Source organism: Myxocyprinus asiaticus, chromosome 41 (genome assembly GCF_019703515.2).
Source record: "Myxocyprinus asiaticus isolate MX2 ecotype Aquarium Trade chromosome 41, UBuf_Myxa_2, whole genome shotgun sequence".
Classification (NCBI taxonomy): Eukaryota; Metazoa; Chordata; class Actinopteri; order Cypriniformes; family Catostomidae; genus Myxocyprinus; species Myxocyprinus asiaticus.
In genome coordinates, this window is record NC_059384.1 from 3,707,501 (window position 1) to 3,731,399 (window position 23,899).

General features: G+C 41.2%; 1 protein-coding gene across 1 annotated transcript in view; it reads left to right on the forward strand.

Annotated features, from left to right (window-relative positions):
• Positions 1-23,899, forward strand: part of LOC127431669 (katanin-interacting protein-like) — a 40,144-nt gene that overhangs the window by 1,444 nt on the left and 14,801 nt on the right. The window contains 11 exon segments of the mRNA XM_051682196.1: positions 2,327-2,412; positions 5,568-5,761; positions 5,796-5,929; positions 8,751-8,852; positions 9,123-9,218; positions 9,454-9,673; positions 9,800-9,928; positions 19,140-19,357; positions 21,768-21,847; positions 21,938-22,025; positions 23,613-23,822. Coding sequence (XP_051538156.1) covers positions 2,327-2,412; positions 5,568-5,761; positions 5,796-5,929; positions 8,751-8,852; positions 9,123-9,218; positions 9,454-9,673; positions 9,800-9,928; positions 19,140-19,357; positions 21,768-21,847; positions 21,938-22,025; positions 23,613-23,822 — 1,557 coding nt within the window.

Genomic DNA, 23,899 nt, shown 5'->3' on the forward strand with positions numbered 1-23,899 from the left:
CTTGATTTTTGCATTTTTAATTTTTTTAAAGAAAAGGAGGGACGAATCAAAATACATTTTTGTGGTAATCAACATCAAATATTCCTTTTAATATTTTCTTAGTGATTGGCTGTTGAAAATGGGGCTTTGTCACCTTGGGTAAAAATGTAATTTTAAAACAACATTTTAAACAGTAGTAATAATGTGCAACATTACTAATGATGTTGGCAGTATTTATTTATATACAGGTGCATCTCAATAAATTAGAATGTCGTGGAAAAGTTCATTTATTTCAGTAATTCAACTCAAATTGTGAAACTCGTGTATTAAATAAATTCAATGCACACAGACTGAAGTAGTTTAAGTCTTTGGTTCTTTTAATTGTGATGATTTTGGCTCACATTTAACAAAAACCCACCAATTCACTATCTCAACAAATTAGAATATGGTGACATGCCAATCAGCTAATCAACTCAAAACACCTGCAAAGGTTTCCTGAGCCTTCAAAATGGTCTCTCAGTTTGGTTCACTAGGCTACACAATCATGGGGAAGACTGCTGATCTGACAGTTGTCCAGAAGACAATCATTGACACCCTTCACAAGGAGGGTAAGCCACAAACATTCATTGCCAAAGAAGCTGGCTGTTCACAGAGTGCTGTATCCAAGCATGTTAACAGAAAGTTGAGTGGAAGGAAAAAGTGTGGAAGAAAAAGATGCACAACCAACCGAGAGAACCGCTGCCTTATGAGGATTGTCAAGCAAAATCGATTCAAGAATTTGGGTGAACTTCACAAGGAATGGACTGAGGCTGGGGTCAAGGCATCAAGAGCCACCACACACAGACATGTCAAGGAATTTGGCTACAGTTGTCGTATTCCTCTTGTCAAGCCACTCCTGAACCACAGACAACGTCAGAGGCGTCTTACCTGGGCTAAGGAGAAGAAGAACTGGACTGTTGCCCAGTGTTCCAAAGTCCTCTTTTCAGATGAGAGCAAGTTTTGTATTTCATTTGGAAACCAAGGTCCTAGAGTCTGGAGGAAGGATGGAGAAGCTCATAGCCCAAGTTGCTTGAAGTCCAGTGTTAAGTTTCCACAGTCTGTGATGATTTGGGGTGCAATGTCATCTGCTGGTGTTGGTCCATTGTGTTTTTTGAAAACCAAAGTCACTGCACCCGTTTACCAAGAAATTTTGGAGCACTTCATGCTTCCTTCTGCTGACCAGCTTTTTAAAGATGCTGATTTCATTTTCCAGCAGGATTTGGCACCTGCCCACACTGCCAAAAGCACCAAAAGTTGGTTAAATGACCATGGTGTTGGTGTGCTTGACTGGCCAGCAAACTCACCAGACCTGAACCCCATAGAGAATCTATGGGGTATTGTCAAGAGGAAAATGAGAAACATGAGACCAAAAACTGCAGATGAGCTGAAGGCCACTGTCAAAGAAACCTGGGCTTCCATACCACCTCAGCAGTGCCACAAACTGATCACCTCCATGCCACGCCGAATTGAGGCAGTAATTAAAGCAAAAGGAGCCCCTACCAAGTATTGAGTACATATACAGTAAATGAACATACTTTCCAGAAGGCCAACAATTCACTAAAAATGTTTTTTTTATTGGTCTTATGATGTATTCTAATTTTTTGAGATAGTGAATTGGTGGGTTTTTGTTAAATGTGAGCCAAAATCATCACAATTAAAAGAACCAAAGACTTAAACTACTTCAGTCTGTGTGCACTGAATTTATTTAATACACGAGTTTCACAATTTGAGTTGAATTACTGAAATAAATGAACTTTTCCACGACATTCTAATTTATTGAGATGCACCTGTATATATTTTTCTTTATCAATTTAATGCATCCGAGGTGAATGGATGCATCAATTTCTTAAAAAAATAAAAAATATGTCTTTATTTTTCTCATACAAAAATAAATAACATGTTCATTATGCCCAAAACTCTTTATGCAATTGTTAAAACTCTATCAACACAGGGAATTTACATTGCACAGTTGACACCTGACATGCATATTACTGAGATAATGTCCTCCTCAGTTCAGAATCAGATCTAATTTCCCTAATAAAGTTTGATTTTGTCATCTTTAAATCTCACACTATTTTCCTCCTCTCCCTGTCTGTTTCCTCTTCTTCTCTTTTTACGCTTATCTCCAGCTTCCAGATGATGTGATTGAAAAACAGAGCAGATTCTGTAAGACTTTGCCCTGTCTGTTTCACATCTGCCTCTATTCTATCACATTTGTCTCTTTGTATCTATACTACTTTGTGTGAAGTCCATTACCATCATGAGCGCTACACTGAGATGAAGCTGACAGAGTTTGTGTTGTCTGCAGGAGCTCAGGAGGAGCAGGGGAGGAAAACGCTCCTCCACTGAGGAGAAACTGGATGAATATTTAATCAACCTGCAGCACAAAAACAGGTTTGATGACACACACGAACTTGAACGTACAAACACAGGTCAGATGACACAAAAATAGGTTAAATGTGCCCGAGCTCTTTGTGACAAGCAGGGTGTGGCCGAGCGGTAAGGATGGACACCTGGGGGGAATTATCTCAATCAGCCGGGAGAGAGGTAAAGAGGAGCCAGAGCCACAGTTGGGGAGAGAGACGCATGGAGCTGTGTGTGTCCATGTTTGTTTATTGTGCTGAAAATCAGTGTGTGTATTTAATTTATGTGATGCTGAAAGCAAAGTTTGTTGTACACCGAAAGAGTATTGTCATTAAAGTGACGTACGTTGGATTGTTTACCCGGCTCCCGCTGCCTCCTTCCCAACCGAGCAAGAGAGACAGGGATCTGTCACACTCTTGTTTAACATTTACATTTATGCATTTGGCAGATGCTTTTATCCAAAGTGACTTACTTTATTACAGGGACAATCCCCCTGGAGCAACCTGGAGTTAAGTGCCTTGCTCAAGGACACAATGGTGGTGGCTGTGGGGACTGAACCAACAACCTTTTGCTCATCAGATCAGTGCTTTAGGCCACTACACCACCACTTTAAAGAGCATGGCCTTAAACATGTTAATGTTTACTCCTAATCAACCAATTGTCCTGATTGCTAGGGAGTATAGAGTCATGTGGATTACTTTCCTCATGGTCGCTATATGGTGGTTTCGCTCTCGGTGGGGCGCGTGGTAAATAGCTGGAGCCTCCACACACGCTAAGTCGCTGCGGTAAGGTGCTCAGCAAGCTATGTGATAAGATGCGCGGATTGACTGTCTCGGAAGTGGAGGCAAATGAGATTCGTTCTCCACCACCTGGATTGAGGCAGGTAAAAATGCCACCACGAGGTATTAGAAAGTGTTGGGAATTGGGTATGCCAAATTGGGGAGAAAAATTTATAAATTTACCCCTTGCGTAAACTGGTACCTGTGAAATTCTTATTGGCCACTATAATTGGACAGAGTAACTGAGTGAAGTTAAAGGGATAGTTCACCCAAAAAACAAAAAAAAAATTCTATCATTATTTACTCACCCTAATGTCGCTCAAACACATATGACATTCTTTCAAAAAATGTAAAAATAATTTACAGGGTTTTATTTGCCATATAATGAAAATGAATAGTGACTCCGTCCATCAAGCTCAAAAAGCTAACTTTTTTTATTTTTATTTATTATTTTATTCTCGGAAAAGGCCCATAGACTTGCATTGACAAAGTTCAAACAGGCCAACGGAATGCTCATTAATTCAAACTCTAATTCTCAAAATTTCATATGTAAACACACCCACAAATGACTTTTATCAGCTTTCAGTATCTGTCTGTCTATCTGTTTATCTATCTGTCCGTCCGTCTGTCTGTCTGTCCATCTGTCTTTCTTTCTGTCATTCTATTGTTCTGTTGTTCTACTGATCGATCTACAGTGGCAAGAAAAAGTATGTGAACCTTTTGGAATTACCTTTATGTATAAATTTGTCTAAAAATCTACTTTGATCTTCAACAAAGTAACAATAATGAACAAACACAATCTGTTTTAATTAATAACACACACAATATTGTATTGTTCTTGTATATCATTCAAACATTCACAGTGTAGGTTGGAAAAAGTATGTGAACCCTTAGGCTAATGACGTCAACAAAAGCTAATAAGAGTCATGAGTTGGCAAACCTGGCATCCAATTAATGAAACAAGATTGTAGGTGTCGGTTAGAGCTACTTTAACTTATAAAAAGCTCTTAAACATTTTAAGTTTGCCATTCACAAGAAGCATCTGCTGACGTGGACCGTTCCTCACAAAAAAGAGATCTCCGAAGACCTACGATCAAGAATTGTTGCTTTGCATGAAGCTGGAAAGGGTTAAAAAGTTATCTTGAAGAACTTAGTTATTCATCTGTCCACAGTTAGACAAACTGTCTATAAATGGAGATGATTTTGTACTGTGGCTACTCTCCCTAGAAGTGGCCGTCCAGTCAAGATGACTCAAAGGGCACACCGCAGAATGCTCAATGAGGTAAAAAAGAACCCAAGAGTGACATATAAAGACTTGAAGGAATCATTGCAACTGGTTAACATTTCAGAACATGCAGCACAACGTATGGCGTAAAAAGGGCACCGCATACCAACATGAAAACATCATCCCAACGGTGAAGTACGGTGGAGGGAGCATCATGATTTGAGGCTGCTTTGCTGCTTCAGGGCCTGGACCGATTGCCATCATCGAGGGAAAAATGAAATCCCAAGTTTATCAAGACAGGATAATATCAGGGTGGCTGTGCACCAGCTGAAGCTCAGTAGAAGCTGGGTGATGCAGCAGGACTATGAACCTAAACACTGATGTAAATCCACTACAGAATGACTTCAGAAAAAGAAAATCCACCTTTTGGAGTGTCCCAGTCAGAACCCAGACCTTAACCCAATAGAGATGCTGTAGAATGACCTCAAGAGAGCTGTTCACACCAGACATCCTAAGAATATGGCTGAGCTGAAGCGGTTCTGTATGGAAGAATGGTCCAAAATTCCTTCTGAACGTTGTGCAGGTCTAATCCGCAGTTACTGGAAATGCTCCAAGGGTTCACTTACTTTTTCCACAGCACTGTGAATGTTTAATGGGATGTGATCAATAAAGACATGAAAGATTATAATTGTTTGTGTGTTGTTAGCTTTAGCACATTGTGTTTGTCTGTACTTGTGACTTTGATGAAGATGAGATCACAATTTATGACCAATTAATGTAGAAAACCAGCAAATTCCAAAGGGTTCACATACTGTATCTGATGGTTTATCTATATATCTGTTTGTCTGTCTATCATTCTGTCATTCTACTGAACGAGCGCATTAACTATCGGATGGTTTATCTGACCTGTATCTATTGTTCTATCGTTCTATTGTTCTTTCATTGTATCTATAGTTTTATCCTATCTATTTATTGTTCTATCCTTCTTTTGTTCTTTTGTTCTATCTATCTATCTGACGGTTTCTCTGACTATCTATATGACAGTCTGAATATATACCTAGCTTGCTGGCTTTTCGTCTTACTGTAATGTCTGTCCATTAAACTTCAAAATTATAAAACTAGTTTAAACTTTCAGGTAAGGCTTTGTCAAGCCAACATCTCTTTTGATGTCTCTCTCTCAGGGCTTTGAGAAGACAGCAGAGGAAGGACCCACGGCAGGCAGAGTTGGAGCTGTTAGAGCAGGGATTTAACCTGTACATCAACGGCGCTCATGTCAGCACCACTAATGCAGTTCAGAGCAACCAGTCCAGCAGGAGAACAGCTCAGCCTTCCACAGCAGCCCCTCCACCAGCACAGAGAAACACACACACTGCAGGTATACACTCAAAAACACTGATATACAAACTGAGACTTCTGTGACCTGCTGGATTAGTTCAAGTGATTGTGTTTGTGTAGATTGAGTGGAGAGAAGTTTACATTAGATCGACAGAAACAGAGGAGTCACACAGCACCTGAGAAAACACAGAGAAGACAATGGGTGCAGGTACACATACAATATCCTGTTACTTTTAATGGCTAAATTAGTGGTGTTTGTGTCATTGACGTGATGCTCGTTTTTTGTCTTGATCTATTAAGTATTAAACCATCTAAGTTTAACCAACCTGGACACAATGACATTTTGACAAACTTTTTTTTATTTAATATGTATTGATATTTTTTCCTGAGGCTTAAAGTTAAAAAATATAATGTAAAGACAAAAATAATAATAATAATAATTTGAAGTCTCATTAAATTTCTAATAAGAAGAAATGGGGTCCTGGGTAGCTCAGTGGTAAAATACGCTGGCTACCACCCCTGGAGTTCACTAGCTTGCTAGTTCAAATCCCAGGGCGTGCTGAGTGACTCCAGGTCTCCTAAGCAACCATATTGGCACATGGGGTAACCTCCTTGTGGTCACTATAATGTGGTTCGTTCTCAGTGGGGCATGTGGTGAGTTGTGCGTGGTTGCCGCAGTGGGTGGCATGAAGCCTCCACTAGCGCTATGTCTCCGTGGCAACGAGCTCAACAAGCCACGTGATAAGATGTGCGGGTTGATGTCTCAGACGCAGAGGCAACTGGGGTTTGTCTTCTGCCACCCAGACTGAGGCAAATCACTACGTCACCATGAGGACTTAAAAGCACATTGGGAATTGGACATTCCAAATTGGGAGAAAAAGGAAAAAAAAAAATAAATAAATAAGAAGAAATAATATAAAAAATATTTTAGTTCTCAGAAATAGGGAGTATAAAAAAAATATTAATATTTGAAAAACGTTTGTCCGCCAAATCAAAGTCAGGTGGTTTAGACCGTTAAGACTGTGAAGTAAAAAAATATTTTAATTTTTTTTAATCTAAAGTTTAGTTTTTTAAACTAAAGATTAAGTTGTTTACACACTTGTGAATTCAAGGTGCCAGGAAAGTATTTTAATTCCTTTAACTTGATGGTTACACCAATTGACAATTTAAAAAAAAAGTATTTTAATAATTTTTTTTTTTTTTAGAAAATGCCATTACAGTTTTTCAAAAAGGTACAGTTGAAGTCAGAAGTTTACATACACCTAGGTTAAAGTCATTAAAACTCATTCTTTAACCACTCCACAGATTTAATATGATCAAACTATAATTTTGGCAAGTCATTTAGGACATCTACTTTGTGCATGCAACGAGTATTTTTTCCAACAATTGTTTACAGACAGATTGTTTCACTTTTAATTGACTATATCACAATTCCAGTGGGTCAGAAGTTTACATACACTAAGTTAACTGTGCATATAAGCAACTCGGAAAATTCCAGAAAATGATGCCTTTAGACAATTAGCCAATTAGCTTCTGATAGGAGGTGTACTGAATTGGAGGTGTACCTGTGGATGTGTTTAAAGGCCTACCTTCAAACTCAGTGCCTCTTTGCTTGAGATCATGGGAAAATCAAAAGAAATCAGCCAAGACCTCAGAAAAAAAACTGTGGACCTCCACAAGTCTGCTTCATCCTTGGGAGCAATTTCCAAATGCCTGAAGGTACCACATTCATCTGTACAAACAATAGTACGCAAGTAAACACCATGGGACCACGCAACCATCATACCGCTCAGGAAGGAGACTCATTCTGTCTCCTAGAGATGAACATAGTTTGGTGTGAAAAGTGCAAATCAATCCCAGAACAACAGCAAAGGTCCTTGTGAAGATGCTGGAGGAAACAGGCAGACAAGTATCTATATCCACAGTAAAACGAGTCCTATATCAACATAACCTGAAAGGCTGCTCAGCAAGGAAGAAGCCACTGCTCCAAAACCACCATAAAAAAGCCAGACTGCAGTTTGCATGTGCATATGGGGACAAAGATCTTACTTTTGGAGAAATGTCTTCTGGTCTGATGAAACAAAAATTGATTTGTTTGGCCATAATGATCATCGTTTTGTTTGGAGGAAAAAGGGCGAGGCTTGCAAGCCAAAGAACACCATCCCAACCGTGAAGCTTGGGGGTGGCAGCATCATGTTGTGGGGGTGCTTTGCTGCAGGAGGGACTGGTGCACTTCACAAAATAGATGGCATCATGAGGAAGGAAAATTATGTGGATATATTGAAGCAACATCTCAAGACTTCAGCCATGAAGTTAAAGCTCGGTCGCAAATGGGTCTTCCAAATGGACAGTGATCCCCCAAGCATACCTCCAAAGCTTAAGGACAACAAAGTCAAGGTACTGGAGTGGCCATAACAAAGCCTTGACCTCAATCCAATAGAAAATTTGTGGGCAGAACTGAAAAAGCATGTGCGAGCAAGGAGAACTACAAACCTGACTCAGTTACACCAGTTCTGTCTGGAGGAATGGGCCAAAATTCCAGCAACTTATTGTGAGAAGCTTGTGGAAGGCTACCCAAAACATTTGAAACTATTTAAAGGCAATGATACCAAATACTAACAAAGTGTATGTAAACTTCTGACCCACTGGGAATGTGATGAAAGAAATAAAAGCTGAAATAAATCATTCTCTCTACAATTATTCTGACATTTCACATTCTTAAAATAAAGTAGTGATCCTAACTGACCTAAGACAGGGAATGTCAGGAATTGTGAGAGTTTAAATGTATTTGGCTAAGGTGTATGTAAACTTCTGACTTCAACATTTCTAAAAACCTGGCGTGTTTTAAAATAGATTTTTAACTCATTTTTATCATCTCTGACAATCTTATTATTCAATGACCCTACTATTGCACATACTTTAGTCTAAGGTATAATTAACCCTAAGTATTAAACTTTTTGCATGGGCAAGCACCACTTAAAAATGACTCAACATTTAACAGTAAATTAACTGCATACACATTACCGTAGGAATCGGTGTACATCTGCACTGAGAACAGGACGCGAGTGAAGATTTCCCCAGAGCACAGATACTCCGATGACTTTGAGCCGTACGAGTGTGGGGATATGGAGGTGAGCAATGTTTGTTTTTGTTCTTGGTTATGTTCAGAATGGAATGCTAGCACACTACATACTGTACAGTATATACTTCATACTGGCAACTATTTTTTTTAAATAGTATACGAAACAGTACACATGCAATGACATTTTAAAACACTACTACACTACATTATTATGTTATTGCATGCTGCCCACAGTATGCATACTCCATACTTTTTTTAGTATGCCAGACTGTGTACAACATGTTTGGTATTAATGCTGCTATTATTCTTTCTCTCTCAGTCTGCTCATGACAGCAGTAAAGTGTCATGTTTACTCTGTTTGAGGTCCCTCGTTGACCCTGAGCCTGTCCACAGAGTTCTTCTGAACCCTGAGCAGGTTAAGTTTAGTACAAAGATATGTCACTAAATACAAGCACACACTGAACATGTTGATATTACTTAAATCATTTGCATGGCTCTTAAAGGAATAGTTCACCCAGAAAGGAAAATTCTGTCATCATTTAATCACCCTCTTTCAAAACCTGCATGAAATGTTTTAGTTTGCTAAACACAAGAATGCGCATCAAATCAAAAATATAAACTGTGACGATATGTGTGTGTTTGTGTGTTAGGTGCTGCGGCGTAGCCTGGAGGTCAGCGTCAACCGCAGCACTCGAGACTCAGCCGGAGAGGAATCGGAGGAGGAATGGATCGAGGAACAGATAGAGAGAGAGGAGAGCAGTGACAGTCTCCCCGACATCACACTTCCTGCCGCACTCACAAGCCAGCCAGTCAACAAGCAGCTCAGCCATGGTGACCTCATCATGCTGGAATTTGGCTCCTCCCCTCAAGGTGAAGATAACTCCGAGTGTCTGACTTTAGTGTCTATTTATTACTGATATCTGTCATTTTATTCATCATAAACTGATTATTCCAGTGAAAGTTGTGCAGCTTTTCAGTGTTTGTTTTTGTACACAGATGGGCAAAAAATTGAGCACTCTCTCTCACCTAAAAGAAAGGAAGATGTTGAGTCATACATCCCTACCAAACCAGTCACAATGAGGAGACAGACAGAAATAGCATCAAGCAGTACACAGGAAATGTCACGTAAGCACTACTCACACTTACTTTCCTCAACTTTGAGCAATTTTATGTTTTTCTTTTAATATTTTGGTACTTTTCAAATGCCTTCATTGTATAGATTTGACTGTTTTAGCCTTGCAGACTTGGACTTTCAATATTAAAATATGAAAATTCATTCTAAAAATGCCAATTTTTACATGTTTAAAACAACGATAATCTAAACGAAGAGTGAAATAAATGTAAGACATTTCAATATTCATTATGTGAAAATTAATTCTATGCATTTTTCATTGTGGCGTCATTTTCACCACACCAATTTTGCCTCTAATAAAGTTTTTCAAAAAGTTAGTGCACTTGTTAACCAAGTGAACAAAAGTGTCAGTGAAGAGCATGCTTGAGATGAAATATGAGAAAGAAAACAAAGAGAAAAATCAAGGTAAATATCGCTTGTGAGTAGAATATTTTATTGGGCGTCATTTCCATTTTGGGCTGGGCGATATGGCTAAAAAAAATTATATCTCAATATTTTTCAGCCTATTGACGATATTCGATATATATCTCGATTATTATGTATTTGCTCTGAAATGCCTCAAAAGTGATTTTTTAATTTTTATCAGAGGAACCATAATTTCATCCAAACAGCCATTGTAGCCAATAGATTCTTTTATTAAAGACATTGAATAAAAATCTATTTTAAAATAATGAAGGTATGTTTCCTCAGTTTTTCACTAAATTAGCATGAGGGAGAATGATATCTAATAATTTTCATTGATTTGCACATTTATAATTTATATACATTGATATATAGCTTAATAAAAATTATTATTTACCATCATATATTTTTTACTTAAACATATTTTGTGAATGAACCAGGTGGAGCTTTTATTTTGACACTTCACTTTCACCTGGAGCTTTTATTTTGACATGGAAACTGTTGTGTGTCGTTCACAATGTCACATCTGGTGAAATGATTTAATTTCCTCCTTTTCTGTTATACACAGGGTTCCTGCGGATCCTTAAAAAGTCTTAAAATATCTTCAATTCAGTTTTCCAAAATGTAAGGTCATAAAACATCTTAAATGATACAGCAAAAGTTTTAATTTTTATATCAAGAGGTCTTAAATTGTGGGGGGGCAGAAAGACAGAAATCGTGATATGATTTAATATGATTATCAAACTTAAAAAAAATACGATTTAATTAAATAAATGCATGCACTGCATCCTTCAAAGTGAAAACACGGCACTGTTACATATTATCCGTTGATTATTGTAGGAGTGCACATTTTATAATCCCTTATTTGGCTGAACGAGCAACTAGAAGCGGTGAAGTGCATACATTTCTGTGGCAGCGGGGGCGTGGTCAAGCATCTCTCCGGAGAGAGAGAAAGCGGTAAGGGCGCTTTAGACCTGAGCTAAATTATGTCTAACACCTGTCTCTGATTTCAGTGAGCACAGGGAGGGCGGCATAAATAGGGCCACGCAGCACTCAGACGAGGGAGAGAGACTGGACACGACAGAGCCGAGCCAGAGCAAGGATTGTTAGTAGTGAAAGTTTATTTATGAAAGCAGTGTGTGATAGGGTTTAGCTTAGTGCTTAAAAGGAAAACTGGAAAGTGGTGTGGTGAAGAGGAAAAATAAAGCCTCACCTTAAGAAGGAAAACTGCTTCTCGCCTCATCTTTTACACTGGTGCCGAAACCCGGGATTGAAGTTTGGGTCGAAGATGGATGGAGGTCGTCCCGTAGAGTCCTCTCAGTTGGCGGAGATCCTCCAAGCCCTCGCCAGCCTACATCAGAGCCACCAACAGACGCTGCTTGAGCTCCGACAAGATCAAGACCGCCGGTTTGTCGAGCTCCTGCATGCTCAAGCCGAGGACCAGCAGGCGATCCGGAGCCTCCTCAGCCAGGAGGCGTCCTCAGCCACAACCCCGGACACTCACACGCCGTTACCCCCGCCAGCATTACAGAAAATGGGGGCGGCGGACGACCCTGAGGCCTTCCTGGATTTGTTTGAGCGGACCGCCGAGATCTGGGGCTGGCCGCTCGGCCAATGGGAGATTTGAAAAGAGCCATCTTGCAACGGGTTGGTCGCACTCCGGAGGAAAGTCGTCAACTCTTCCGGAGCTTGAAGTCGGAGAGCTCCGACTGCCCGTTTGCCTTTGCCCAGCGGCTCCGTGACGCCTGCCGAAGATGGCTGCTAGCGGGGGATCGCGACGTCCAGGGAATTATCGACCAGGTGGTACAGGAACAGTTCACAGATCGATTGCCAAAAGGGACGGCAGAGTGGGTCCAGTGCCACTGCCCGGCGTCATTGGAGGAAGCTCTCCTCCCTCTGTTTCTTCCCCCTCCCCTCTCTCCTCTTGTTCTGCTCTCTCTCCAGGTCCAGTTCCTGCCCCACGCAGACGAGGAGGACCTCAGCCCCTGAGACCAGTTCCCCAGGTGTGGGAGGCGACACCACCTTCCCCTACTCCAATGCCCCGCCGCTCTCCCCCTCAGGGGGGGGCGCCCGCCAACGCAAGTACGGGCGTAGCGCCTGGGCCGGCCTGCTGGAGGTGCGGAGACCCGAGCCACTTCCGAGATCAGTGTCCTCTGATGGAGCTGGAGACGGTGGTGCGGGTCTCTGACCTCCCACAGGCTGCCCCCGACCGGGCCGGAGCGTACCTGATACCGGTAAGTGTCAAGGGGGGTACTCACCAAGCGTTCGTGGATACCGGGTGTAATCAAACCACTATCCACCAATGCCTGGTTCAACCCGAGGCATTGGTCACAACTAAAACGGTGAAGGTGAAATGTGTACATGGGGATATTCACAAGTATCCGGTGGTGACCCTGACAATTAAATTTCGGGGGAAAAAGCATAGAGTGGAGGCTGCGGTTAGTTCCCGCCTCACCCATCCGCTGATTTTGGGGACTGATTGGCCTGATTTTAGAGTTTTATTAAAGGGAATTTGCGCGGATGGGTCCTGTATGAAAATAGGGAGATGTGTGATGTGCAATGCTTTGGCAGGGGAGGCGGAGCCGGGGCCGTCCTCGACAGCTCCACGTCATGATGACGAGAGAGGGGGAGAGGCTGCAGCCCCTCCCCTTCTCAGGGAATTCCCTGACGGGGATTTCCCTTCGGGGCAGTCATGAGACGAAACCCTCAAACACGCTTTTGACCAAGTGAGAGTCATCGATGGTCAACGACTCCAGCCTGACATCGCACTTTCATACCCCTATTTTGCAATTATAAATGAGCAGTTGTATCGAGTGACACAGGACACTCGGACCAAAGAGGATACAACCCAACTTTTGATTCCAAGGAGCCGTCGGGAAATGGTATTCCAGGCGGCTCATTATAATCCCATGGCGGGTCACCTAGGAGAAAGGAAAACACTGAACCGTCTAATAGCCCATTTCTATTGGCCGGGCATTGGCGGCGATGTCTGCAGGTGGTGTGCGGCATGCCGCGAATGCCAGCTGGTTAACCCACCTGCCACCCCAAAAGCGCCATTGCGCCCTCTCCCTCTGATCGAGGTCCCCTTTGAGAGAATTGGAATGGACCTCGTCGGGCCATTAGAACGGTCAGCACGTGGACATCGCTTTGTATTGGTCCTAGTGGACTATGCAACGCGATATCCGGAAGCAGTGCCTCTTCACAACATCTCAGCACGCAGTGTTGCGGAGGCACTCTTCTAAATAATCTCCCGGGTGTGGATTCCGAAAGAAATCCTCACCGATCAGGGCACAACATTTATGTCACCAGTGTATACCATCCTCAAACGGATGGCCTGGTGGAACGATTTAATAAAACCCTCAAAAACATGATTCGTAAGTTCGTGCACGATGATTCTAGAAATTGGGATAAATGGCTCGACCCCCTGTTATTTGCAGTACGAGAGGTCCCGCAAGCCTCCACTGGCTTCTCCCCATTCGAGCTGCTGTATGGGCGACGCCCACGCGGTGTGCTTGATGTATTGCGAGAGGCCTGGGAGGAAGGACCTTCAAACAGTAAAAATGAAATTCAGTATGTTCTTGATCTTAGAGCAAAACTCCACACCTTGGGGCAACTAACACAGGAGAATTTGCTCCAAGCTCAAGAACGACAGTGCCGACTGTATGACAGGGGAACTCAGCTAAGGGAATTTGCACCGGGAGATAAAGTGCTTGTATTGCTTCCCACATCGAGCTCTAAATTACTCGCCAAGTGGCAAGGACCCTTTGGGGTCACACGACGAGTGGGAGATCTCGATTATGAGGTTAAACGAACCGATAGAGGGGACGCACGTCAAATATACCACCTCAATCTCCTGAAATTGTGGAGGGAGGCGGTTCCCGTGACATTGGCTACGGTAGTTCCCGAGAAGGCGGAGCTCGGACCGGAGGTGAGTTCAAAACATAATCAGTTCACCCCGGTCATTTGCAGAGACCACCTCTCACCGAGCCAACTTGCGGAGGTTGCTAGGTTGCAACAGGAGTTCGCAGATGTGTTCTCCCCTCTACCGGGATGTACAAACCTCATCCATCACCACATCGAGACCGAGCCGGGGGTCGTGGTACGTAGCCGCCCCTATCGATTACCCGAACACAAGAAGAAAATCGTTCGGGAAGAATTGGATGCGATGCTTGATATGGGGGTAATAGAAGAATCCCACAGTGATTGGTCCAGCCCTGTTGTTCTAGTGCCTAAGAGCGACGGGTCTGTGCGATTCTGTGTGGATTATAGAAAAGTCAACGCGGTGTCTAAATTTGATGCATATCCAATGCCTCGCGTTGATGAGTTGCTCGATCGGTTGGGCACTGCTTGTTTTTATTCGACATTGGATTTGACGAAGGGTTATTGGCAGATCCCCTTGACACCAATTTCCCGTGAGAAAACCGCCTTCTCCACACCGTTTGGATTACACCAATTTGTGACTCTTCCGTTCGGTTTGTTTGGAGCCCCGGCTACGTTTCAGCATCTCATGGACCGAATCCTCAGACCGCATTCAGCTTACGCCGCTGCCTATTTAGATGACATCATCATTTATAGCAATGATTGGCAGCGACACATGCAACATCTGAGGGCAGTTCTGAGATCGCTGCGCCGAGCGGGACTCACAGCGAATCCGAAGAAGTGCGCGATTGGACGGGTGGAGGTACGGTATCTGGGGTTCCACATGGGCCACGGGCAGGTGCGTCCCCAAATTGACAAGACAGCGGCGATTGCGACCTGCCCGAGACCCAAGACCAAAAAGGGGGTGAGACAGTTCCTGGGGCTGGCTGGCTATTATAGAAGGTTCGTACCTAATTATTCGGATGTCACCAGCCCGCTGACTGATCTCACTAAAAAGGGAACTCCAGATCCGGTCCAGTGGACGGAGCAGTGTCAACGGGCGTTCACGCAAGTTAAAGCTGCACTTTGCGGGGGGGCCGCTTTTACATTCACCTGACTTCTCTCTCCCTTTTGTTTTACAGACAGGGGGCTGGGGGCCATACTCTCGCAGGTGGTGGAGGGGGAGGAGCGCCCGGTGCTGTACATTAGCCGTAAGCTCTCGTTAAGGGAAACTAAGTACAGCATCGTGGAAAAGGAGTGTCTCGCCATCAAGTGGGCGGTCCTCACACTCCGATACTACCTGCTGGGGCAGGCCTTCACCCTCTGCTCGGATCACGCCCCACTCCAGTGGCTCCACCGCATGAAAGATACTAATGCCCGGATCACCCGTTGGTATCTGGCTCTTCAGCCGTTTAAGTTCAAGGTGGTCCACAGACCGGGGGCGCAGATGGCTGTCGCCGACTTCCTTTCCAGGAATGGGGGGGGAGTGGTAGGCAGGCCGGATGCCGTCCCGGCCTGAGTCGGGCGGTGGGGATATGTGGCAGCGGGGGCGTGGTCAAGCATCTCTCCGGAGAGAGAGAAAGTGGTAAGGGCGCTTACACCTGAGCTAAATTATGTCTAACACCTGTCTCTAATTTCAGTGAGCACGGGGAGAGTGGCATAAATAGGGCCACGCAGCACTCAGACGAGGGAGAGAGACTGGACACGACAGAGCCGAGCCAGAGCAAGGATTGTTAGTAGTGAAAGTTTATTTGTGAAAGCAGTGTGTGATAGGGTTTAGCTTAGTGCTTAAAAGGAAAACTGGAAAGTGGTGTGGTGAAGAGGAAAAATAAAGCCTCACCTTAAGAAGGAAAACTGCTTCTCGCCTCATCTTTTACAATTTCAAAATAAGAGTCCCCGATGTATTTCAAAATTAAAGTGCCTTTAAAGTGAAAAATTCCATGCTATGCCCCTGCCTGTTTAAGTAAGAGTCTGTGATACATGATTTATTTTGAGATTGTATTAGTTTGTTTTGGTGTGGGGATACGGTATTAATTTGATTTGTTCAGGTCTTGAAAAAGGTCTTAAAAAGTCTTTCGTTTGATTTTAAAAACACTGCATCAACCCTGATACAGTGCCACCTTTGTAGATTTGTATAATAACTTGTAGCGGTTACTAATATTTGGAATAGTGAATGCTTAAAACCTGCAGTATGTTTATTTCACAATGCTTGTGAACTGCTCTAAAAGTGCGAAAAACATGAGCTACACAGATCAGTGCACCTTCTGAAGCGCTCACAGACATGTTTATCTCTCTTTCACTGCAGCCTTTTGCAGTTTAAAAATCACATATGACAATAAAGCCATTTTGATGTTATTTTGATTAATTGTGCAGCCCTGAAGGATTGTGAAATTAGTCAACTGATGCTTTATATGAAACTAAATGGCTAAATAGAAAGCACATTAATAATATCATTGCTTAATTTTAAATCGTCAGCAAAATCATAGAGATTATATCGTTAATATTCGATTTATCGCCCAGCCCTATTTCCAGTCAAGCTGTAATATTGCCAAATTACTGTACAAGTAGGTATAGCTACAGGCTGGAGACCTCGAAATGGGGGCGGAATCTCCGAAAGAGGGCAGAGTTACTCCAGCAGGGGGCGTGGTTACTCCAAAAGAGGGTTGCGCTTACTCCAAAAGGGGGCATCACTTCCACACATGGTTCAGGTTAGGGAAAAGGTTAGGTAATGGCTCCCTATATCTTTAATGATATAGATTCACTTTTGGTAGTACTGCCTGCAGCTATATCCTTCTCCCAAATTATGCATTTTTGTGTGTATTTAGGATACATAAAATGTTAGCAATGAAATTAGTCTTAGAAAGACAAAAGGAGATGGGCATTTTATTCACAAAATGTTACAAATGTCATTTCCATCACCATCATTTGACATTGCAAAAATTAACATGTGATGCATGTATATACAGTTGTGCTCAAAAGTTTGCATACCCTTGGAGAATTGGTAATATATGTACCATTTTTAAAGAAAACATGAGTGAGCAGGCAAAACACATTTCGTTTATTTCTTATGGGATTCATATTCAACTGTAGGTTATAACAGAATGGCACAATCATAAAACAAAACATGGCAACAAAGAAAAAAATGAAATGACCCCTGTACAAAAGTCTGCATACCCTTAGTTCTTAATACTGGGTATTGCCCCCTTTAGCATCAATGACAGCGTTCAGTCTTTTGTAATAGTTGTCTATGAGGCCCCAAATTCTTGCAGGTGGTATAGCTGCCCATTCGTCTTGGCAAAATGCCTCCAGGTCATGCAAAGTATTTGGTCATCTTGCATGAACTGCATGTTTGAGATCTCCCCAGAGTGGCTCAATGATATTAAGGTCAGGAGACTGTGATGGCCACTCCAGAACCTTCACCTTTTTCTGCTGTAACCACTGGAGGGTCAACTTGGCCTTGTGCTTAGGGTCATTGTCATGCTGGAAAGTCCAAGAGCGTCCCATGCGCAGCTTTCGTGCAGAAGAATGCAAATTGTCTGCCAGTATTTTCTGATAACATGCTGCATTCATCTTGCCATCAATTTTCACAAAATTCCCCATGCCTTTAGAGGTCACACACCTCCAAAACATCAGTGAGCACCACCATGCTTCATAGTGTGGATGGTATTCTTTTCACTATAGGCCTTGTTGACCCCTCTCCAAACATAGCGCTTATGGTTGTGACCATAAAGCTCTATTTTGGTCTCATCACTCCAAATTACAGTGTGCCAGAAGCTGTGAGGTGTGTCAAGGTGTTGTCGGGCATATTGTAACCAGGCTTTTTTGTGGTATTGGCGCAGTAAAGGCTTCTTTCTGGCAACTCGACCATGCAGCTCATTTTTGTTCAAGTATCGTCATATTGTGCTCCTTGAAACAACCACACCATCTTTTTCCAGAGCAGCCTGTATTTCTCCTGAGGTTACCTGTGGGTTTTTCTTTGTATCCCGAACAATTCTTCTGGCAGTTGTGGCTGAAATCTTTCTTGGTCTACCTCACCTTGGCTTGATATTAAGAGATCCCTGAATTTTCCACTTCTTAATAAGTGATTGAACAGTACTGACTGGCATTTTCAAGGCTTTGGATATCTTTTTATATCCTTTTCCATCATTACCTTGTTACGCAGGTCTTTTGACAGTTCTTTTCTGCTCCCCATGCCTCAGTATCTAGCCTGCTCAGTGCATCCACGTGAGAGCTAACAAACTCATTGACTATTTATACACAGACACTAATTGCAATTTAAAAAGCCACAGGTGTGGGAAATTAACCTTTAATTGCCATTTAAACCTGTGTGTGTCACCTTGTGTGTCTGTAACAAGGCCAAACATTCAAGGGTATGTAAACTTTTGATCAGGGCCATTTGGGTGATTTCTGTTACCATTATGATTTAAAAAGGAGCCAAACAACTATGTGATAATAAATGGCTTCATATGATCACTATCCTTAAATAAAAGACAGATTTTTTTGCATGATCAGTCATATTTTCAAAATCAATGCCAAAATTTCACAATTTCTGCCAGGGTATGCAAACTTTTGAGTACAACTGTACACTGTTGGACATTATTAGTAGGCAAATTAAATAAACTAGTGAGAGTGTGAAAAATGTTAATGAGTGTGACGAGGAGGGCGTGGCCGGGCCGTAATGGAGCACGGCTGGCGCTAAATCAGCTGATCAGCGGGAGAGTGAGAAAAGGGGCAGCCGGAGACGACGGTTCGAGAGAGAGAGAGAGAGAGACGCACACAGCTGGGTTGTGGGTGTCTGTTTGTCTTATGTTTTATGTTGAGTTTTACATTAAACCTTACGTTTACTGTTCAGCTGGTTCCCGCCTCCTTGCCCACCTTTACCTGTTACAAATGTGTTCTGTGTGAATGGGCCCTAAAAGTAATTTTTTACTTGTCTTATTTTAGGCCCATGTAGTCACATCAAGCGCCCCCTGTCTGCAGCACGTAAAGAGCAGGAAGAGCGAGATTCAGAGGAGATGGCTGCTTGCGTGTTTCAGGCACTTCAGAGAGAAAACATGCCACTGCAAACACATCGACAGAGAGAGTCAAACACACACACTCCTGATTCCAAAGCTCACACACAGGGGACAGGACAGGAGAGTAGTGCATACTCTCACACTCTGGTACGGCCTTAAAGATTCATTTTTATAGAAATGAATAGATCATATTTATCAACCGTTACGGAATATAATTGAGCAGATGAGTGATTGTGGATTGCACTGCAAAAAATCATTTTCTTAATTAGTATTTTTGTCTTGTTTTCCAGTAGAAAAAACACTTTCTATGAAGCCCATATTTATAATGCATTGTAAAGGCATTATAAATGTATTTTACTGAATTTATAATGTCTCATAATACACCTTATAATAAGTTATAACTTCTCATAAATAATTATAACTCCAGTTATAATGCATTATAAGACTTCCCCTATTCATAGTTATACTCAAAGAGTATAATGCATAATAACACAAGCAGTATTAAGTGTTAACGCAGCAGAAGTTAATAAAGTTAATGGTATAAGTGATGTATAGTGTAAACAGTCAAAAGTCTTTAAGACGTGATTCTAAGTGGTTATACGTTACAAAAGCAATATCTTCTTATAAACAGTCATGACATAAACTTGTAACATACATTACAAGTCAAACTTATATAATGGAAGTTATTTATAAAATAAGATGCACAAACATGAAAGTTTATTGAATAGAGTCCAGTATAGAATCAGTTTGATTTGTGTGTGTGTGTGTGTGTGTGTGTGTGTGTATGTCTCAACATACATATCAGAGTTTCTGATATGTTTGAACCTTGTAGCTTTACAAGTGTTTTTAATAATAGCTCAAAATGTACACTGAATGTGTGTTATTTTGTATTTGTGCATATGTAATGTTTATAACTTCCAGCATGACTTCTAATGTCATATAACCACTTAAAAATATCATATGGATGCTTATAAGAAGACAATGCTTTTGTCACTTTACTTAAAGCATACCTATTATATATAACACACAGTATATACAATATATATCATACATTATAACTTCTGCAGATAAAATTGGATATTGCACATGTTATAATGCATTATACTCTAAGTATAAACATGAATAGGTGAGTATTATAATGTATTATAATTGTGGTTACAATTATTTAAGAGAAGTTATAACATGTTATAAGGTGTATTATGAGACATTACTAATGCATTATAACACCTTTACAATGCATTAGATATATGGGCGTCATAGAAAGTGTTACCGACATATCTAAATATTCTTAAAACAAAATATATTTACTTGACAAGCACAACGGCATAAGATATTAATTCTTGTTTTCAGAAAAATCTGACAATTTAATAAACTTTTTTAAAAAACAAGAAAAAAATCTGTTTTGTTTTAAGCATAAACCTCATTAAATTTAGTTAGATTTCTCTGAAAACAAGACAAAATATCTTATGCCATTTTGCTTGTTAAGTAAATTTATCTTGTTTTTAGAATGTTTAGATATTTTTGCTGGAAAACAAGACAAAAATCTGAATTAAAAAAATGATTGAAATGATTTTGCAATGTAGATGGTTTATGCTAATATAGTGCAACGGTAACATGGGTATATTCTGGGAGATTTATGACTTTGTTATTGTGTTTTTATTTGGTTTTTAATATGTTTGTTTGACCAATGTTTTGTCAGGTATTATATTTACTGTGTTATGATGTTTTACATGGCAGTATTATGTATTGGATTTATTTATACAATGATTTGTAGGATATTGATAATACACCGATCAGCCACAACATTAAAAGCACCTGCCTAATATTGTGTAGGTCCCCCTCGTGCCGCCAAAACAGCGCCAACCCGCATCTCAGAACAGCATTCAGAGATGATATTCTTCTCACCACAATTGTACAGAGTGGTTATCTGAGTTACCGTAGACTTTGTCAGTTCAAACCAGTCTGGTCATTCTCTGTTGACCTCTCTCATCAACAAGGTGTTTCCATCCACAGAACTGCCGCTCACTGGATGTTTTTTTGTTTTTGGCACCATTTGGAATAAACACTAAACAAGGGGTAGGGCCTGGGTAGCTCAGTGGTAAAGATGCTGGCTACCACACCTGGAGTCGTGAGTTCGAATCCAGGGTGTGCTGAGTGACTCCAGCCAGGTCTCCTAAGCAACCAAATTGGCCCAGTTGCTAGGGAGGGTAGAGTCACATGGGGAAACCTTCTCGTGGTTGCTATAATATGGTTCATTCTCGGTGGGGCGCGGATGCCGCGGTGGATGGCATGAAGCCTCCACACGCGCTATGTCTCCTTGGCAACGCGCTCAACAAGCCGCGTGATAATAAAGCATATTTCAGTTAATACGAGTTAAAAAAAGTATTTTGTGTTGATTTGCTGAATTGTTTTGGGTGTGATTCTCACAAAACCTGTCATGAAAATGTCCTGGGCCTACTTTACTCCAACAGTGCCCAATTATCACACTTTATCTTTTATACAGTATATAAATAGATTTGATGGATTTATAATTTACATGTGTGTGTGTGTTTCTAAGGAGGAGGAAGACGAAGATGATGATGAAGATCAGAGTGGAGTTATCATAGTGATGCAGAGAATCGCTCTCATGGAACCTGGGTACTCTGTCAAAATAAAACCCACAACTATTTACAATAATGTATACTATATTCAGTAAGGTATACTTCTATCTCTCTCTCTTTCTCTCAGGCAGCAGAGGTGTTTGTTAAAGGCTCTAGAGAGAATCGACACTGACGATCAATCAAGTCTCACTGACAGCAGCAGTTTTATTTTGTCTGTGAGTATACACTTTATTTCATAAAAAATTCAAAATATCTGGGGGTTTTTTGTTTTTTTTGGTTTTTAAATTCACACTCAGTCCCGGACAAAAAGGCTACCTACATGTTGATTACACCACATGACTTTGATTTGATGCATGCCATTAATTAAAAAAGTTTAACACTTACATTTCTTAATCACGATTAACGCATTTATCGTTAATACAACATGAACACTGGTGTGAAGGGCGGAACCTTTGTAACGTGTCCGCCCTGAGTCATTACACGTGATAATACACGTGACGCACAACAGCGCCAGAGCCCTTCTACCAAGATGAGACTACAAGTTTAGCATAAAACAGCATAACGGGCGGTCCCATTGACATTCTATGGGCGGTACTCTCGTAACACTTTAGTTGACCGTTACGCTTTCTCCTATGATAGAGCCGCGGAGGTCCTTATCTCAGTAACTTAAAGAATATCTGACAGCGCTTCCCTGTCAATGGTAAAATGATGGTGAAAGGAGCTCTTAGCCCTATTTGATGTAGAAAACAAGCCCAGATGGGAACCCAGACATATTTTTCAGCACGTTTTAATTACCACAAAAGCACACCAAATCTGAACTATCACCAAAACGCAGAATGAGATGTTTTTGTTTGCAAGTGCTTTTCTTGGTGAGTTCAAAGCGGTGCACGGCGCTGGCATTGCCACTTTGAAGTGAATCATGAACGCAGCTTCACGATTGCTGTAACAAAGCGGATAGCCACAGTCTACTGGCAGGTTAATACTGTGGGGGATGAGATTTTAAGAGATTTAATGCACATTGCAATGAATATGCAACCTGTCTGAGGACTAGTTCTTTCAATTAGTCAAACTCCCACATAAACTTTGGGAAACGTTTAATGTTACTCGAATTGGTGCTGTTTTAGAGCATTGTCTTTATATTGTGGAAGGCTTTGTTTGAAAATTTTTAATAAACCATTAAATTGCTACATATTGTTTTGTTTTCTTTCCTAAAATAGAAATAAATGAATTTTGACAAGAAAAGAAGTATATATAGTGTCAGATTTCAGCACTTTTAAAATCTGCGATTAATCACGATTAACTACAAAACATTATGCGATTAATCGCGATTAATAATTTTAATCGACTGACAGCACTATTTAATATTATTTCTTGTTATTATTAAGTAATATTAATACAAGATTATTCTTCACTACTCATGCCAACATTATTGTTTTCAAGATTTCCAGCTTTTAATGAGCTTGATAGTTTTACTGTCTCTGGACGGTTACACCTCATGACATTTTTTACTTTAAGCCCCAGAAAAAATGTCGAAATGACTTTGAACTCGGTAAATGAACATGTTCATCATAGAAGAGGTGCATTCAAAAAATATTTTGTTGTTAATTGCATTTTTTATGTTTTTATTTTATTTTATATATCTGTAAAAAAATAATAAATGTCATGTTATTAACCATTAAATACTGTTTTGCCGCCTTGTGCTCATCAAAATTATCGATGAAAAAGGAAAAACGGCCTTGCACCGTTTCGTCTGACCTTATGACCTTGATTGCAGTATCTTATGTTCTCTGTTTCCACAACAGCGGAGGGAAGCATCTATGCAGGTGACACCCACTCTCTACGTTACCATGGAGATCTTGTCAAACTGGGGTCACCTGGGTCAGGTCGGACTCACAGAAATTCAGTTCTTTGGCCCACAAAATCAAAAGCTGTTTGTGTCTCCACATGACCTGGACATCCGAAATGCCAACCAGCCCGGAAATCTCGCTGCACTCGTCAATGGGAAAACTAAAGTGTGTATTTATTTGGTTAAAAAAAGAAAACAAGGCAAAGGTAGAGGATAGTGCACCCAAAAATTACAATTCTCTCA